At 41.4% G+C, this 19,822-nt stretch overlaps 1 protein-coding gene and 1 long non-coding RNA gene across 2 annotated transcripts in view; one reads left to right on the top strand and one right to left on the bottom strand.

Moving 5' to 3' along the window:
- NIPAL1 (NIPA like domain containing 1) overlaps positions 1-11,844 on the top strand; it is a 25,884-nt gene extending 14,040 nt beyond the window's left edge. Inside the window, exons 2-6 of the mRNA XM_006113448.5 lie at positions 223-489; positions 2,863-2,919; positions 4,820-4,910; positions 8,089-8,249; positions 11,171-11,844. Of these exons, the coding sequence (XP_006113510.1) occupies positions 223-489; positions 2,863-2,919; positions 4,820-4,910; positions 8,089-8,249; positions 11,171-11,802 (1,208 nt within the window). The 3' untranslated portion in view covers positions 11,803-11,844. The remainder of the gene's footprint in view (positions 1-222; positions 490-2,862; positions 2,920-4,819; positions 4,911-8,088; positions 8,250-11,170) is intronic.
- On the bottom strand, positions 11,687-18,509 carry LOC142829650 (uncharacterized). The gene is made up of 3 exons (XR_012904302.2): positions 17,906-18,509; positions 15,414-15,598; positions 11,687-11,807 (listed from the first exon to the last, which is right to left on the bottom strand). It is a non-coding gene; the product is annotated as an uncharacterized LOC142829650 (long non-coding RNA).
- Between the last annotated feature and the right edge of the window lie 1,313 nt (positions 18,510-19,822).

Consider the following 19,822-nt stretch of genomic DNA (forward strand, 5'->3'; position numbering starts at 1 on the left):
CAGCCTCCAGCCCTTGCTCATTCTTTTCCAAAGGGTGGAGATAAGTCACGCTGCAATTAAACTTTTTATTTGTTAGTGGCCTAGTAGTGTCCATTTATTAAAATATTATATATAATATGAGGACAATATTATTTTTAATTGCTGTGTATCATGCTTTCTACATTGGTTTTTGTCATGAATCTTCTAGAGAAATAATACCTTTTTTCTCCTTCTGTTCCCCAGGTGCTGTTCTTTCTTTGATTTGTCATGACTCTTATGAAGCATTGTGCCAGATCATCAACGTGTCAGAAACACAGGCCTCTTTCTTTACCTATCCAGACAGTCATTCCAATGAAACAAACCTGAGTGTTTCCACATCTGCAGGAAGCAAATATAGGCTCTATGTAGGTGTAGCTTTGGCAATAGGTTCTAGTATTTTTGTTGGTTCCAGCTTTATACTGAAAAAGAAGGGCCTTCTGCAACTGGCTGACAAGGGAGTCACCAGAGCTGGTAAGAAATGTTTACCCTTGCTTATTTTTGACAGAAAAATCAGTCTATTTCTTCATCATAAATCAGCAAGTTCAAGGTTCAAAACTAATGATGTTTTCTGTAGTTGTCTACAGATAGTATTGTATGTAACCAGGGTATTTCTAATGCACCCATTACAATAATATCTAGGTGTCAAAAAAAAGTTCTTCCACTGCCCCACTCCCAAAAAAGATTTTCACTGTTTCTTGCCTTTCAGTATGAGTGAGGGAAACATTTAACTTATGATAATACATAGGGTTGCCAGATCTCTGGTTTTGAACCGAACAGTCCAGTATCTGAGCTTTCTGTTCGGGAAACAGATTGAGAAAATATAAATGTCCGGTATTTTCTAAATAAGATGTAATGTAGACTGTGATGTAATGTCAAGTGTGTCCAGTATTTTTGTTGAAACCAACTGGCAACCCTAAAATACAGTTATAAAAATAGGTGTTTGAATATTTCCCCAGATTGTGGAGTTGCAGGATGTGGAATTAGGCAGTCTAAAGAGAACTGAACTCTATTTTTGTAAATTAAGAACTATCAGGACAAGTCACTTCAAAACAGAGTATTAATAAAAACTTACTAGCTAACTGAACAGACTGACAGAGACCAGAAACTTCAGGATCTCTACCAAGCATTTATAAACCTCAACTACCCACCCGGAGAAATAAAAAAACAAATTGAAAGAGTCAGACGAACACCCAGAAACCATCTACTTCAAGACAGACCCGAGAAAACCAACAATAGAACACCACTTGTCATCACCTACAGCCCCCGACTTAAACCTGTCCTACACATTATCAATAAACTACAACCTATACTGGAATAGGATACTAAACTCCGAGAGGCTCTGGGAGACAGACCCATAGTCTCTTATAGACAACCACCTAACCTCAAGATGATTCTTACCAACAACCACAGGACATACCACACTAATACCAACCCTGGAACTTTCCCTTGCAACAAACCCTGTTGCCAGCTTTGTCCACATATTCACTCTGCTGATACCATTATTGGACCTAACCAATTAAGTTATAAGATCAAGAACACATATTCCTGCTCATCCAGAAATATAATTTATGCTATCATGTGCCAACAGTGTCCGTCTGCTATGTACATTGGACAAACGTTTCAGACACTTCGCCAAAGAATCAATGCACACAAAACATATTAGACAGGATCACAAAGAAAAAACAGTTTCTTGCCATTTCAACCAGAAAGGGCATTGTCTCAACGACTTAACTACCTGCATCCTGCTTCAAAGACATTTTAACACCAGACTTGAAAGAGAATCCTCTGAACTGTCATTCATGCTTAAATTTGACACTTTACACCTAGGTCTCAACAAAGACGCTAATTGTCTTACCCATCACAAAGATAGCTTCCCCAATTATCACTGCTAATATCATTAGCTCACAGACAGTTACCTCCCCCCCTCACCCCCCCTCTGTTCTGAAATTTGATTTGTCCTTTTCATATGTGTTCATTTTTTTGATTGTATCCTTTGGTATATATGGTCATGCCAATTTTCTTCCACTGTTTGATCTGAGGAAGTGGGTCTGGCCCATGAAAGCTCATCACCTAATAAACCATCTTGTTAGTCTTTAAAATGCTACCTAGTCCTGTTTTTTGAACATGCTGTGTTCTTAACAGTTGTATAGTACAGGAATTATCTCCACTGTAAGAGAGAGTTGGCCTAATTTTATTCCCATCAAAGTCAATAGGAATAGAGTGGTGTGGAGTGCTTTTGAAAATCCCACTTTGCTGGTATTAGAACTATCACTACATGTTTTTGAATGTTTTGATTTTGTTTCAGTTTGCTATTTTCCTTTTGTTTGGAATGTTTCTAGCAAACAATAATACCCTAGCATTCTGGATATTCTCAGTATTTGAGGAAAAATGGATTTCCCAGTATATAACTTGTTTGTATTTTGGAAGAGAAACCTGCAGTAGCTGTAGCAGCTTTGCTTTTTATGTAGTTTATTCCAGATGCATCTTGGTATAGATAGCTGTATAGTCTCTGATGTAGCAAAGCACTTAAACATATGCTTTATTTTAAGCATATGAGTAATCCGAATTAATGAGGTAGTATTATTCCTTCATGTGTCTACTGAAATTCATATTCAGCAGACAGGATCTGAAATAATATAATTTAATATTTACAGTCGTATTTCATGAATAATTCAAAATTAGGTGTAGCTGATTCTTCCAGTGTCCCATACAGACTGAACATGCCACTTGAACTGCTTTAATTTGAATACATTTTATAGTCTACAGAATTTGAAATATTTATTACAAATTTTAATTTTGAAGCATCATTTTAACTTTTTTTCTAATATTAAAAATATTTTTCAGGAGAAGGTGGATATTCTTATTTGAAAGAATGGCTCTGGTGGGCAGGATTACTTTCAAGTAAGTCACAGTAAAAATGTTTCTTTCTCTGAAACATCTAAAACAGAGCAATATGTATAACTTTAAAAGGGATATTCAAATTTTTAATAAAAAGACTTCAAGGCAAAAAGGCAACTTTTTTTTCCACCTGGCAAAGGACTTTATAGAATCCTAGGGCTCATCAAGTCCAACCCCCTACCCAAAGCAGGACCAACCCCAACTAAACCATCCCAGCCAGGACTTTGTTAAACCGGGATTTAAAAACCTTGAGGGATGGAGATTCCGCCACCTCCCTAGGTAATCCATTCCAGTGCTTCATCACCCTCCTAGTAAAATAGTTTTTCCTAATATCCAACCTAGACCACCCCCACTGCAACTTGACACCATTGCTCCTTGTTCTGCCATCTGTCACTACTGACTTATTCCAAATTTCATTTTGGTACCCAGGATATATTTTCATGAAATACTGTTTTTTGCTTTCCAAAACTCTTTCATGAATGAGAGTTTGCTTTAATGACTAGTTGAGGTTAAACTGAGGCTTGTTTGTTTGATTTTTGTTCTCTTTCCTTCTGCTCCCAATACTGTTAAAGAAATTTAGGAGTACAAACTGGACTTGCATGGCAGGAGTAAAAAATAGTACATGAAATGCTCTCCCCACCACTATCATTATTGTTATATTTTAATATACTAACACAGTACTTTAAAAATGTGTTCCTGTGTGTGCACTAACTTTGTGATATCTTTATTTTGGTTATGTCCAGCAGTAATTGATAGATATTTAGAATTCTGAATAGAATATTTGTACCGCAAGTTGCCCATCAGGTTAATGTGATTGTGGATCACTAGACATTTTCCTGACGTTGATTATCCACATGCATTGGCATCCCGCAACTCCCAGTGGCCATCGTTCTCTGTTCCTGGCCAATAGGAGTTCTGGGACGTGGCACCTCTAGGTGAAGGGGCCACAGGGATGTACTGGCCGCTGTTTTCTATAGCTCCCATTGATGAGGAACAGAGAATCATGGCCACTAGGAACTGTGGGGGTGGTACCTACTGGTGGCCAACATCAACAAAGTGTCTTGCAGCTACAACCGTATTACTATGATGGACTGCACATGGCCCATAGGCTGCAGTGGCTACCACCATTTATAGTAGATAATAAGAACTAGTATTTTACTTCCTACTATCTTGTCAAATATTTTATCTTCTGTCTAGTACTCATCATCTTAACACTTCTAATACAGTGAAAGCATTGTTATCAGGCACCCATAGAGAATGGGGGTTGTTGGTTAATTAAATGTGCCTTATAACAAAAGCTTATTGCTCTGCTCCTGGCAGCTCGAGGCAGAATGAGGGGGAAGGAAGCAACTTGCTTTTGATGTCAGCCAGCAGTACCAGCTGTCAAAAGGCCTGCAATGGCTAGCTAGACAGTCAGGAGTCAGGTGCGTGTGCCTGAAGATATGGTGGTATTATGGCTGGGGGCATGGGCAGTCAGTAATGTAGGCAAGGGAAAGCACAACCTTCCCAAAACTGCCTACATGCCTGACTGACGAAGGCTGGGACCACCAGTGGGGAAGACTGGGGCTGCGGCAGGGCAGCCCGGCTTCCCCTGGCCGCTAGGGAGTGATGGAGCCGTGGCACAGTAACTCGGCTTCCCTTAGCTGCCAGGGAGGGATAGAGCCAGGGCCGCAGCACTGCAGTCCTGGCTCTCCATGTGGCCAGGATGGATCAGGCTGGGAGTGGGCAGGGGCTAGGCTCAGACGGGGCGAGGTGAGGTGGGGCTGGGGCTTGCCTTCCCCAGCTGGGCTTTCACCCACCACCGATGGCTGGGGGCAATGCCAGTTAACAGAGTTTTCCAGTGCCAGATAACAAAGCTTTCACTGTAGGATTTTTTTCTATACTAATATTGTATCTTTTCTAGTGGGAATAGGGGAGGCTGCCAACTTTGCTGCCTATGCCTTCGCACCTGCAACCTTGGTTACCCCCTTGGGTGCACTGAGTGTTCTTATAAGGTTAGTATGAATTGAAAGGAACCACTGAAAAGTTAGCCTTTTTCTATATGAGAAAATACTGTATTTTTTTGTACAAGGAGGAGTTTTAAAAGAAAATCCAGGTAAAAAATTGCTTCATAAATTACAAAGCCAGAAATGACCATTGTGATCATCTAATCTGATTGCTTGTATAACACAGGCCATAGAACTTTCCTCAAATAATTCTTAGAGCAGATCTCTTAGAAAAATATCCAGTTTTGATTTTAAACTTGTCAGTAATGGAATCCACCATGATTCGTGATAGATGAGTGGTTTTCAAACTTTCTCATGATCCAGTGGAAGAAAATTATTGATGCCTGTGACCCAACATCATTTGACTAAAATGTGGGCTGTGTGGTGGGGCTGAGGATGAGAACATCACTTTTGGATCAGGGCTGGGGCAGAAGGGGATGCTAAGGCAGGCTTCCTGCCTTTTGTAGCACCTCAGACCATGCTGTGCCCCAGAAGCAGCCAGCAGCAGGATCTGCAGTGCCAGGACAGGCAAGAAGCCTGCCTTAGGACCCCCACTGATCACCCTGGAGCAATGAGACCCAGTGCCTGGCATTCCATGACCCAGTCCTGGGTCGTGACCCGTAATTTGAAAACCACTGGACTAGATTGTCATGATGGTCCCTTTTGGCCTTAATGTCTATGAGACTTGATTACAGAGAGAAAATACTGAATACTTGAGGGTTACTGGGGGGTGCGCCTCCTACTTGCTATGCTCACCAACTGCCCTCTCTCTGGCCACTTTTGCGGCCAGAGAGCCTGATAATATCATTCCATCGTGCATCAGGAAAATCTTTTTTATATAGAGAGATTTTGTTGAGAAATGAAAGGGATAACAAGAACCAATGGCTCAAAGTTAGAGCCAAACAAATTTAAATTAGAAATAAGTCTCAAGTTATTATCAGTGAGGGTGATTAATCATTGGAAAAATATAGCTACCAAGGTGACTAGTGGATTCTGCATGTCTTCAGATCCTGACTGGATGCCTTTCTGGACTTTGTTTTATTCAAAGTCAAGTTGCTTGAAATCCTATAAGAATAATTGGTGAAATGAAATGGCCTTCCATATATCGGAAGTCAGACTAGATGTTCTCTGTGGTCTCAAAATCTAGTAATTACAGTATATCAGTAATTTTATCAGGTTTTTTTTAAGATTCCAGTTTTTATCTAGCCATGCACTTCTCGATTTGCTTGTTTGCATTAATGTGTACTCAGGGGCACAGCTAAGGGGCATGCATACCCACAGCCACAGGGGGGCCCAATCCAGAGGTGAAAGCTGGTGTGCCTCAGTGCAGCACTCCGGCAAAAGGAAGCCAGCGGGGTGAGGTATTAGATGCAGCTGCTCTCAACCAGGCTTCCAGGGCTCTCCTGAGGCTGCCTTGCTAAGCAGCAGTCAGGAAGATGAAAGGAGCTTGCTAAGGGTGTGCAAGCCCTCCCCACTGGACAGGGCCTGCCTCATCCCCTAGACTTCCCCCCATCCCCCAGTCCCTTTAGAGAGGATAGCGGGAGCTGCAGCCACATATACCCAGAACTCTGTGACAGGAAAGTGAGCAGCTTGTGCACCTTCCTTTTGCTCCCAGCTGCTATGGGGAGGGGCAGAGAAGATTTCACATAGTCTGCACTCTTCCCTTCAATCCCTGATTATCAGGGGAAGAGGAAGAGCAGCAGTGACCCAGTATGTCCATCGGCAGCCCCACTGCCTTCCCAAAATTCTTGTCTCCTCCCCCCTGTACTCACCCCATACCTCCCAGCCTCCTGCTCTGACCCCCCTCCAGCTTTCTGCCCTGATTCCTGTACCTCCCACATCCCCTTTTACCTGAGCTGCCCCATCCCCAGCCCTTTTCCTGAACCCCTCAAACCCCCCTGCTCTGAACCCCCTCCCATACTCTAACCCTCTGCCCTGAGCTCCCACACACATACACTCCACCCCAGTTTTTTAGAGGGACTGTTGTATTTCACCCTCTCACATCCTGGGTGCCCCCCCCAAAAGGGAGTGCAATATGACAGTACCTATAAGAAGCTTAAGTTACTTTCACACCGGTCTTTAAATGAAATACGAGGCACAATTAAAACAGTGCAAACTTATTTAACCATTCTTTAATACACTAGAAGATGTGGTATAACAATTAACACTAGCTAAGCAGTAAAGCTCAAGAGGTAAGCCATGAAAGAAGGAGAAGGGCAAAGTCATACTTTGCATGCCCCCCAGAGCAGCTAGTTGTGCCTCTTTTAGGTGTACTTAAAACAAGCTGTTGTATTCACCTAAAACATGTTAATTATATTCCATTTACCTACAATGTCTCCTTGGCGTTTCAACTGGATCATATCACTTTCTGTCCAAATCTACTGTAAATGTTACTGTGCACACAGTTTCAGAAGTAGATAAAAGGATTTCTAGGTGTATCTATGTTTGAATACTGCATTCCATCTCCATGTTATCTGACTGCACACAATCCCTTATCTCATAGAAGAGAGTTGAGATGCTTATCTGTTCGTGAACACCGGTATCTTTCTGTGACGATGTAAATGCCAAAGTAGTATAATTATATTGTACTAAAACAAATGCAAATTTTAAAAAGCTGGCACATGACTGGGGCATCGGTCTTGCTCAGATTGTATGTGAAAATGATTTAGTTACAGTCCCAAATGGTTGTGGTCCAACAGTACTACACGCTGTCTTCTACTTTACAGTCCTGTGTTTCCCTTGCCACACTAACTTCAGAAAAGCCAATCTCCAGCTTTCTAAACTTCGAAACTTCGGGGTCATTAATTCTTTAAGTCTTTGTTCTATGGTTTGTATGTCAGTAGGGCTTATGTTTGGTAATTCATAGATATATATCCAAAAGGAAATATGACTGGATATACTGGAGCTCTGTCTGACTTTGTAAAGTTATGGGGAAGGATGGAGAGAGAAGAGTCAAGACTTGTTGGAAAGCTGTAGAAAATGGGGCAAGACTTATCTGACCTTTATCAAATTAAAAAAGCTTTGGAAAAAGGTTTGATGGCTTTGTTGTTTTTTATGTATCCTCAGCTGGTTTCCTCATCCCCAATTCAATGTTTTTAACTAGTATAATTATACATAAAAGCGTTATGATTATATTATCAAGTGATTTGTGCAACCGAACTTATTACTTTGTTTTTTACATCCACAGTGCAATATTGTCTTCCTATTTTTTAAATGAAAAGCTGAATGTTCATGGGAAATTAGGCTGTATATTGAGCATATTGGGGTCAACTGTGATGGTTATTCATGCCCCTGAAGAAGAGGAAGTCACTTCTTTAGATGAAATGGAAATTAAACTGAAAGATCCAGGTCTGTAACTTAAATCATCTGTATTGAATGAAAAAAATGCTTCTCAGTGTCTCTTACTTTCATAGGCATACCGGCTAACATGAGACCAGTCCATAAGTGAATAATTGGAGGGTTTTATTGTTATATGTTATCACCTCCTTCATCCCATTCACTTTCCCCTGAAGATGAAAGTGGAATTTGATATCTCTTTGGTGTGTTACTTTAATGTTGCATACCTAGAAGGCAATAATCAGGCTGTGAATATAAGCAAGCAAGACTTATGTAAAGCATCTTTACACTGATATTTAAAAAATAAACAAAGTAAAATCAGTATATACAAGAAACCCTAGCTAACTCTCAGAGCCATGTTTGTTATTGCATTAAAACCATGATAATAGTGCTTATGCTGTAGCTAATTTTTTATTCTTGCTTGTTGCTCCCAGTTCCCAATCTGCATATCTTGGCAAATATGTTGGAGGCAGAGGGCCATTTGTGCAGAAACTCTGTGTGAGCTGGTTATGACATCAGTACTTAAGGTACTAACTTTCTGGGATCAAGGCGTGCTCTGACTTTTCCTCATGATCACGTTCTTCCAGTGGCCAACTTCCTCATTTAGCAGTCTGCCCTCTGAGTACTCTTGTGCAACAGATAGGCTGTGTCTAGACTGGCAAGTTTTTCTGCATTTGCGGAAAAACTTGCCAGCTGTCTACACTGACCGCTTGAATTTCCACAAGAACACTGACTTCCTACTGTCTGAAATCAGTGCTTCTTGCGGAAATACTATGCTGCTCCCGTTTGGGCAAAAGTCCTTTTGTGCAAAGCTTTTGCGCAAAAGGCCAGTGTAGACAGCTCAGATTTGTTTTGCGCAAAAAAGCCCCGATCACGAAAATGGCGATTGAGTCTTTTTTGCGCAAAAGCGCGTCTAGATTGGCATGGACACTTTTCCGCAAAAAGTGCTTCTTCCGAAAAGCGTCTGTGCCAATCTAGATGCTCTTTTCCGCAAATGCTTTTAACGGAAAGCTTTTCCGTTAAAAGCATTTGTGGAAAATCATGCCAGTCTAGACGTAGCCATGTTGTCTGCAAATCTTGAGTCATTGCAACTTCCTTTCTCCTCTCCTCCATGTCTTCAAATCCTCATTTAAACTCCACCATCCTCTCCAGCTGCAGCTCATAGCTTCTCTTCCATGAGTTCTACCAGGCAACATTTCATACATATGTGGCTTCTATTGGATACTCACTCAGGAATAATATATATTACTTAGTTTCTGCATCCAGTCATCTTTTTCTCCTCTTCTTAGATCACTTCTAGACTTGCCTCAAATGCCCTCATAGTCTTCTCTTTGCAGTTCCTAGCCTTAAGGAGGAGAGGACAAAAATCCCCCAAACTCACCTGTTTATCAGGTACAAGCTGATAACATAATAAGTCTTTAGAAATATAGGTCTTCATTGTCTCCTAGGGATACTTTTTTAGATCAGAGTCATTGGAGAAGCCCTAGCTGTGCACGGGAGCATCCCTAGACTGGCTGCCAGCAACTGGCTCCCTAGGCGAACCATGCAATCGGCACCCCCACCTCCAAATCCCTCAACGATATTGCACCACCATTTGGCGCCCTGTGGTGCCGCATTTAACTTGGTGCCCTAGGCGACCGCCTAGTTCGCCTATATGGACGGGCCACAACTGGCGCATGGCCCAGGAGTTCCCTCTATTTAATGTAGGAACTCAAAGCTTTCACGTACATACCGCTGTGCCTCTGGCATGTTCTCCAGGAGATGCCAATTTTGAGAATAAAATGTCCTGCCCTATCTTGGGGCAGAGGCCTAGAAATGATCTTTTTAAAAACTATGTGAATCTTTCCTCTGTTCTTCAGCACAATCATCTAAGTTTTTCCCTGGGAAGAAGAAATCCGACTAATAAAGTTTTCATTTCCAAGCCAACTGCATGGTAATGACTAGAAATTGTTGCCCTCATGACTGATTCTGGCTTATGTGAAATGAGTTACTGGTTTCATTCTAATTTCAAGTAAATGTGGCCATATCACAAACTGGTCCATAATTGTCTGACTTAGCAGACAGTCCAAATATTCAGAAACTTGCACTGCTGCTACTAGCATTGTACATGTTCTTGGGTGAAATTAGAGTTCATCACTCTTCTTGTCTGTCAATCTGGAACCTTTAATGAATTATATACTCATTCTTTACATTATTATTAATAATAATCATCATCATATGTATGGTGAACTCTCCAAAATAATTGGTACAGTCTGAAGCCACAAAGAAGTTTTTTGTTTAGGACTAATTTTAGGACTAACATCTAGAATCAGTGTTGACCAGAGGTGTTTGGAATAATAAACAGCACTATATAAAAAGCACCAGGAGTAGCTATCAGAATCCTATTATATTCAAGCACAGCTGTGAAAAAGAGGGTGAGAGGGTTTAACAGATGATAGTATGGAAAGGTGGATTGCCCAGAGTGAGAGGTTGAAAAGCTGAGACTATCAAATCCAAACAAAAGCTATGAAATTGCCTCAGTGAAGTGAGCTTCCCTTGATTAGGCTAAAATATAATGGACTCACCCATGTGGGCAGAGAAAGTTCACCAGTATCATTTTTATAAATGTATACATAAAGTCTGATTATAGTTCATTAGTTGTATTTTAAATGGCCAAATAAAATGCATAACTTTATTTACAATTATAAGACATACTGTGCCAAAATTCTGTAAGCAGAAAGCAGGTTAGATGCTTAAACATAAATACTGGGTCAGTTTCCCTGTTTGAGTAAGTGGGTACAGCTCTGTTGATTGCAGTGGAATTATGTTTCATGGATTCGTGTCAATATTTATACTGCAGTTAGAAAAACTATATATCTTTTTATACCTACCTGAGTCTGATTTAGAATGGTCCCTCGTTCACTGTGTGTAACTTTTTTTTTCTTCCTTCCCAGTGTTTATTGCATTTGCCGTGGTTATAAGTGTGGTCTCCCTCGTGCTGATTTTTGTTGTGGCTCCAAGGAAAGGTCAGACAAATATACTAGTCTACATATCCATTTGTTCAGTGATTGGTGCCTTCTCCGTCTCATCTGTCAAGGGCCTTGGTATTGCCATTAAAGAAATACTGGAGCAGAAGCCGGTTCACCAACATCCATTGGTTTATATTTTGGTGGCGACTTTAGTGCTTTCAGTCAGCACTCAGATCAACTATCTTAACAAAGCATTGGACATGTTTAATACATCTCTAGTGACACCTATTTATTATGTGTGTTTCACCACTACAGTTGTGACGTGTTCCATCATCCTATTTAAAGAATGGAATAGCATGGACCTAGGTGATATCATTGGCAGTCTCAGTGGATTCTTCACCATAATTATAGGCATTTTCCTTTTGCATGCTTTCAAAAATACTAATATTACCATGAAGCAACTGACGTCCACTGCTATAAAAGAACCCTCATTGCCTCTGCATAGATATGATGCTCATCATACTTTATTGGAGAACATGGAGAGCCCAACCTTGGCATATGAGGATGACAATACTTTATTCCGTCGAGGAAATGCTCAGGAAGCTATGTGCCATTAAAATATCTAGAAAAGTAAAACAGATCCACTATGTCAATCAGAACTGCCTTTGCTTTTTTCCTGCAAAAAATCCCCACCCTATTTATGAAGTGAGAAAAATATTGGCAACAACACTGTATAGTTGGAGAAAGAGATAAGACACTATGATGCTAGTTATCGATTATATACAACAGTTTTCTATTCAACGCCGTAAATAGAAACCTGGTTGAGACCATTTTTCATTGCCCATATCTCTGACAGTATGAGTTTTTTCAGTCTCCTTACTGTGGTTTTGTCAATCGGAAGACTTTCTTTTCAGCTGAAGAATTGCAATATATTTTTATAAAGTGCCATTTTCCTTCATAATATGGGGAATAAACAGTTTTATTGAGAAAAGAGGCACTCTATAGCTATATTAGTAAAGGCATTACTAGAAAATATGACCATTTAAAAAACTGAAATGCTTAATATATAATTAGTGTTATATAATACAACTTTGAAGCCATCCATTAACAGATGTCCTGAAGAAAACTCTGACTTCCCCCGATAACAGTTATACACTAAAACTTAATTTGTTTAAATGAGGACTTCATTTGTGAGCATTGAACCCAGTACAGATATTTTGATATTTATAAAAAAACCTACATTTGTAGCAGTTTTCTGATATCTAATTTCTGCAAACTTTTCCTATTTTCCTCTGTTAGTTTTTGTTTCTTGACATTAAAGTCAAGTTCTTCTAACTGGGATGCTTATACCTTTATAACGTCTTTCTTTACCTTTCTTATGGCCAAGAATCTCCCGAAACTGAATAATATTTTTTTGGCTAAAAATAAGTGCATACAAGTTTTCAGTAAGACAAAAACAACTTATTTCATGGAAGGCAGGCAATATGTGCTCAAACTCTTCCAAATGGCAAAATCTCTTCATGCTTTCCATAAGCCTTCCAATAGTAATGAAAGCAATACTCAGTATGTGACATCATGCAGCTCTGCAAAAGGTCATCTAAAGTAGAGTTGCTGGATTGATGCTTTGACTAGAATATATAACATTTACTTTAAACATAGATTTTGTCTTACTAATTATTTCAGACTTTGTTTCAACAATTAAGAATAACTGCTAATGATTCCTGTCTGGAAGAGTATGGACTCTTAAATTAAATGTAGTGGGCTTTGTGGTATCTGTGCACAGGTGTGAGTGTGGCGGAGTGGCAAGTTACAGAAGCAGACTAAGTTCCTTCTTATGCCTAATAGCAATGCAAAAGAAACAATCTGAGCAATACATTTACACAGGACTGAATGTTTTTCTATATAAAAACTATAAATGGATATGTCAACTATTTCTAATGCATTGTAGTGCTGAATGTGTATTAGGCAAAAGGAAAACTATATAATTTACTTTTTCTGTATTGAGTGATCAAGAAGCATTCAATCATTGCAGGAAGTGATTTGTCTAGCCCTATTTTCTACAGCTACTTATTATTTGCCTCACAGATGTTAACTTATTTAAAATATCCCTCTTGATGGCTATCACCTATGTTGTGAGAACCCGTATGTCACAGAGTTGACCATGAAACCTATAAAAAAAAACCAGCTGATCTGTGCATTTTATTGAACAATTTCTTTTTAACTTCTTTTCCTGCTATATTAAGAGTCAGAAAGTGACTTCAACTATAAAAATGTAGGTCCAATAGACTAGAATGGTCAAGTTTTATAGCTTCTCCTCAGCACAGCATCACCATGCAGCACGGCTTCCTTACTGATTTCCAAGCCTCCTCCTCAGGAATTGATTTTAAGATTTAACCAATTGCTCAAAAATCATGTGCAACAAGGAAGCACAAAAACATAGTTTGCAATTTGAAGAATGAAGTGTTGCTCTTTCTCCTTTTATAAAGTAAATCTGTTCTTTGAAGTGCACTTTAGTGCAGATGTATAAGAAAGTTGATTTATTGACCTTAAAGAGTTCTTTAATACAAAGAGTGTGTTTGTATTTTGCATAATTTATAAGGTTGTGTATTTTATTTATTTTGAGAGGTATTCTTAATATGTCTTATTTGCTAATGATGATGATTTTCCCTTACTATAACAATGCTTTGAAAATCATCAAAACCAGACTAATAATGGTGTTCAGCACACAAATTTAAAACCGTTTTAAACTTACTATATCGTTTAGCTTGGTTATGAGGGTGATTGGCACACATTGCTACAACTGATACAATTTGTCAATCATTTGCTGATTGCCTTTTTCCTCCTGTGAAATACTAGTTTGAAGTGATTGTCTATCTGTACTCCTCCTCAATGTGGTATATACAATATTACAGGAAATGTTGGTAATATAAGATGCTTTCTTGACTATGATAGTTCAGGAGCACAGCCTGTTATGCTTCTCAAAAAAAGTCATATGTAATAATGCTGGAGTAGTTTTAACAATGTTGCATGAAACAGGAAAAGATTCTTACAAAAATTCTTCACACCTTGGAAATACGAGTGTGCATATGGCTCTAGCTATTCTTCAGATATTCAAAATAACGAGATGCTTCTATTCAATCCCATTATTATTGGAGTTTTACTAGTCAGGTGTGTAAAATCTAACGATTCAGCACAAGAAGCGGGTAATATGTCACTGTAAATTTACACCATTAACTTTAGAGAGTTTGGCCTTTTAATAAAAACTTACATTGCTTCTCAGTGGAATTTAATTAAGCTGGTTAGAGCTTAATATTTAGGGGAAAAGTTGTACTTTTTTAAAAGGCAGTCTATTGTCACATTACTTGCCTGTGTTTTCACAAATAACTATCGCAATTGTATGTACATATGATTATTTGTCTGAACCAATGCCCTGTTAATAAATGTACAGGCATGACTGTTTTAAAAAATGAACACATACTTGTATCTTTTGGCATATTAACGTAGGCTACCTATTTTCAAACTTGGTGCTTACAAAATCTGCTTGGTTGTCATAGGTATGCCATAAGTCTCTTCTGATGAACCTGCTTAGTTTGTATTTATACACAGTTAATTTTATTAAGAAAAACAACATTTTTATGTTAATTCTTCTTTGAGTATCAAAACATCAAAATTAATTTAGTTTCATTATGTCCAAGAATACTCTAAAGTGTCAAGAAACAAATGATTATGGTTGTGTGCTGATTTTGATTCTTACAGTTATTTTAATGAATTTTAATATAAAAATTTTATATTTTTGTTGGAAATGGTTATTCTTAGTGATTTATCAGAAAGCAAAGGTTTTTATATGAAAATAAAGATATTCTACTGTTTTATCTTGTAATGAACCACCTACTCCCACTTGGTGGATTCTATGCTTTCAGGTGAATTGCTTGTCTCAGCATACACTTTTTAAAGTTACATGAAGTGTTTTTGAGGGGTGGAGGGCAATGTTCCCACTACGCTTTTCCATCCATGTGTGGATTTTTTCCCTCCACCTTTAGAATATATTTTACATGCATTGAGGTATGTGGAAAGGTGCACCTTTAATAGCAACACATCCTAACTGTGGGAGCTCTGCTAATCTATGGCCAGCAAGGCCCAAGCGTGGAGCGCTTAGTTTCTCCCCCCTCCCTCCCCAACCCCCCCCCCCCCCCAATCCCCTGCATGATGGGAAAGTGATGGCACTCACACAATGTTCCTTCCCTGGCCTTGGACAACGCTTTGGAGATGTCCACAGGGAGGACTTGGGGCTCCTGGGTGAGCTAGGTGGTTTGGCTGGCCTCATCCAGGTCCTGGGCCGCTGCTGCATCTTTGTTGACATCGTCTGGCCCCCAGCGAGGATGACGGCTGGCGTCTCCACCCTGAAGCCTATAACTATGGGGGGGGGGGGAGAAACAGACTGCCATGTCCCCCAGGATGTGGTCCACCTCCTTATAATATGGGTAGGTGTGGGGCTCTGCTCCGTATCAGGAGCTGCTCTCTTTGGCCCTGGCATAAGCCTGGCGGAGCTCCTTGACCTTCATCCACACCTGTTCTTGGGTGTGGATGTGGCCTTTTCTCCCCAGGCTGTCTGCCATGCGGCCATACATGTCCACATTCCTGCATCTGGTATGGAGAGTCTGGAGGTTTGTCTCGTCCCCCCCAAACCTCAATAAGGTCCAGGATCTCCACATCAGACCAGGAAGACGCATGTCGTTTGCGGCCCCTGGCAGGCTCCTGGGAGCTGGCTAAATGCTCCTGGGGAGCAGTGAAAGGCTGGCTGGCACTGTCTGTCTGGCTCATCTCGGGCCAAAATGGAGTCAGGAAAGCTGCAAGGTGGCTCAGGGCTGTCAGGCCTCCTGTGAGCCACAAACCCTGCCTGCGGAGGCTTTAAGAGCTTCAGGAGAGGGGTGGGGCAATAGAGTTTTCCTGTGTGTGGCCAAAGCGGCCACCAGGGCACCTTGGGAAGGGATGAAGGCCTCCTATTTCAATTTATCCCTTAGTCACTGTCTATACAGTGCCTATTCCAAAATAGCTATTTTGGAATAGGCGCTATTCCTCATAGAATGAGGTTTACAGAACTTGAAATAAGCCATCTGCTATTTTGAAATAGCAGTTTGGCTTGTAGACGCTTGCAAAGTTATTTCGGAATAGTGCTCCAGCTCCAAATATTGGTGGAGCCTGGGCACCATGAGCCCATACAACTCGCCACCCATGCCCCCCCCCCCCCACTTCTGTGTACCTCCTGCCTTGGAGCGATTTCCCTCTCCCTCATTTTTTGAGGAGTAACGTTAGTTCAAACCAAACCCCTTGGTTCGAACTAACATGTCCCAGCATGCACTTTCAAAACAGCTGTTGAGCAGAGTAACGCACCGGCAAGATCATGCTAATGAAGGGCAGGATATTTAAATCCCTAGTTAAAATTAGGATGCAAGTGTAGATGTACCCAGAGAGAGTCACTCATACACCACTGAGTGGAACAAAGGTTCTGCTTTCTCACCAAGAGGACTCTCATAAATTATAAGTCCTGCCACTAAATGGTTCTGGGTAATTATAAATATGCATATCCTATGTACAGGCTGGTCCGGCACCCTCAAGACCAGACTGGTCCCAAACAAGGGGATTTGCCGGACAAAGAGTGGTCCCTCCCCTCCTGGCCCATGCTGCCACTAGGTTAGGGCTCTAGCCTGCTCCTGCTATTTCCCCAGCTATGCTGCCAGCCCTGCTACTGCCAGGGCCGGAGCGCCACAACCAGAGTTCTACAGCTGCCGGGCTCCACAGCCAGGGCTGGAGCTCTGTAGATGGGGCAGAGCTTCACAGCCACCTGGCTCCAAAGGTGGAGCTAGAGCTGCACAGCCGGGGCCTGGATGATAGACTGGGGCTGGAGCTCCCTGGCCAAGGCCAGAGCTCTCTGGCTGCCACTGGGACTGGAGCTCCATGGCTGCCATTGTGCCGTCTGCCTCTCTGCTGTGCTGCTCGTGCCCCCGCTCCACACACACATGGCTACTGGCTGAGTTGCTGGTGCCCCCTGTGATGCTCATGCCCTACCACCAGATCTCTCTGTTCCTGGGCTCTGTGGATGTTGCCAGGCCAGGGAGTCCTGGTTGAAGGAGGTACAACCTGTAGGTGATTTTCAAACTTTACTATTGCCAACATCCTTTTAGTTTTTTCAGGGACCTGGGAATACACCTCAGAAACAAACAACACAGCCTGTAAAGGTATATTTTTCAAAGAAAGGCACAATGAGTATATCTGCAAAAATATGGTGTCACGGGGCACACCCCTGGTGTGGGGTGCGCCCCTTACGGTCCCGTTACCCACTATCAGGGCAAATACAACCCCAGCAGTCCTAACATAAAAGTCCATACCCTGTATCCGGGGAAATACAGCATTACCATTCTCAGCCTAAAGTCCAGGCCCCTCTATCAGGGCATATGTGGTATTTGAGGCCTACCTCCAGGAAAGGCCTCTCCCAGCCGGGGGTGATTGCCCCAGGTGCAGAAAAGGGTGGTAGCGGGACCTGGGCCCTCCCTCTCCACCAGGTCCCAGCCCAGGGCCCTGTAGGCAGGGACTCTTGCTCCTGCCTGCTCGGTGGGGAATCCAGCTGATACACACCAAGCTGTGATAGAAACCCCTTGCCCTGGGTTGCTTCCTACCGCCCTGGCACCCCCATAGTCTGTCCGCCTCCACGGCGGCCCTTACCGGGGCTGGCAGCGTAGGTGGTCTGGTCCCTCAGGCAGGGTGGTCTGCCAGCTTCCTTCCCGCAGTCCGATGCTGGCCCTCACTCTGCCCTCAGCTGCTGCAGGAACACCAGGGTTGCAGCCTGAGCTTTTCTACCCTCCCTCTGCCTTTATATGCTGGCTCTGCTGGGAGCGTGCCCAGCAGGGCTGGAGGGCCTGGGCTACTCCCAGCCCTTCAGTGCGGGGCCGTCTGCCTCGTCACATATGGATATACCAATTTTTCTCACAAAATCCTGTAACGAGACATGTAGATCAGCATTTATACACAACTTTTACCTACATACGTTATGGCACTGATGGGTACAAACTCCATAGTTAGGGTTGCATTCTACAATGGGTTGTAAATTCATATTTTTCTCTAAAGCAGATGACCTATAGATGTAGAATTTCATACAGGGTCAGTTTTTATGCCCTTCGAATTGTCTGCTTAGTTTTTGTTTGGTTTTTCTTTATAATCTTTCATTAGGACTCTTGTAAATTGGGCTCTAGCTGAAATATACTGTTAGGTGGTTTCATTTTGCATGTATTTGTCTTTGAGGGTTTCTGTCAGTACAATGAATGTGGCAATATTAGCTGCTTTATTTGTGCTTTCAAATAAAAGTTTTTTTATGTTGATATGGTATCTGAGTGATGAGTAATCAGAGAGAGATACTGACAGCAAATCTGTAATAGTCAATACTGTCACTTACCTGTGATATGTATGTGTATTTCAGTACTAGGACTCCACTGTGCTAGGCATTGTACAAACATAGAGCACAAAAACTGTACTTGTCCCCAGAATCAGAAAATCTAAGAAGATAGGAGAAAGTAGATGGGTACAGGCAGCCTGGGTGACACAAGACAATATTGGTCAGAATGATAGGCTATGGTCGTGCTGTCCCAGATATCTATTCATTGTTATGGGGGTGGGGGAATGTTGGGTAGGCATCACAACAAAGGGAAGTTTTAAGGAGGACAATGAGCTCTGTGGATGTTCACAGGGAACTCTTTCCATATAAGGGGGGCAACATGGGAGAAATAAGGAAGGTGCCTGTTTGAAAACTTTAACAAGAGGGCAATGAAAGCTGGTATCAGTAATGGAGGTAGGAAATGACATATAGTTAGCACATGATAGAGGATGGTGGAAGGGGCTGGGAAGTGCAGATGAGTAGTTGCTAAAATCAGCCACTGTAATTTGGATATATTTATCTAAACAACTCTACCTTCTCCGCTATATAGTTTAAGGGTGGATGAGCCTATATCAGCTCTCACACAGGAAATAAGTGCAAGTTCATTGAGTTGTGAATATTCAAGTTAGCTCAGATAGAATTGTTCTCCAATTTAACTGCTTCTAACCCACTGCAGGGCAGCCACCTGGTTTTGACCTTCCACTCCATCTGTGGGCAAAGCTCATTTGCTTCAGATTAGTGATCAGATGTGCAGCAAATGACAATAAATGGGGCCTTTGTGACTCTTTATTGTGGCCATTGAGAAGATGTAGATCAGTAGTTTTCAGCCTACGGTTTAAAGCCTCTGCAGGTCAGCAGACTATGTGTAAGATTTCCAAATGGATCTGCACTTCCATTCAAAATGTTAGGGGTCCATAAATGAAAAAAAGGCTGAAAACTACTCATGTAGATCATATACGCGCAGACTTTATTAATCAGCAAGAGCTTTCTCATTTCCTCATGGTCTTGCACAGTGCCCTTCCCTCAGCAATTTGACATATCTGTAAATACAATCAAAATGAAAAAAATGCTTCCAAACTCCACATGACTTCCCAGAATATTCTTAAAATTATATTGCTAGCATTGTCAAAATTCACTTTGCCTGTTTTCATGAGCTAACCTTAAAATGTAAGAATAAAGTACAACAAAAGGGATAGTAAATAGGAAGAACG

The sequence above is a fragment of the Pelodiscus sinensis genome, chromosome 4, assembly GCF_052426305.1.
Source record: "Pelodiscus sinensis isolate ZL-2025 chromosome 4, ASM5242630v1, whole genome shotgun sequence".
Lineage (NCBI taxonomy): Eukaryota > Metazoa > Chordata > Testudines > Trionychidae > Pelodiscus > Pelodiscus sinensis.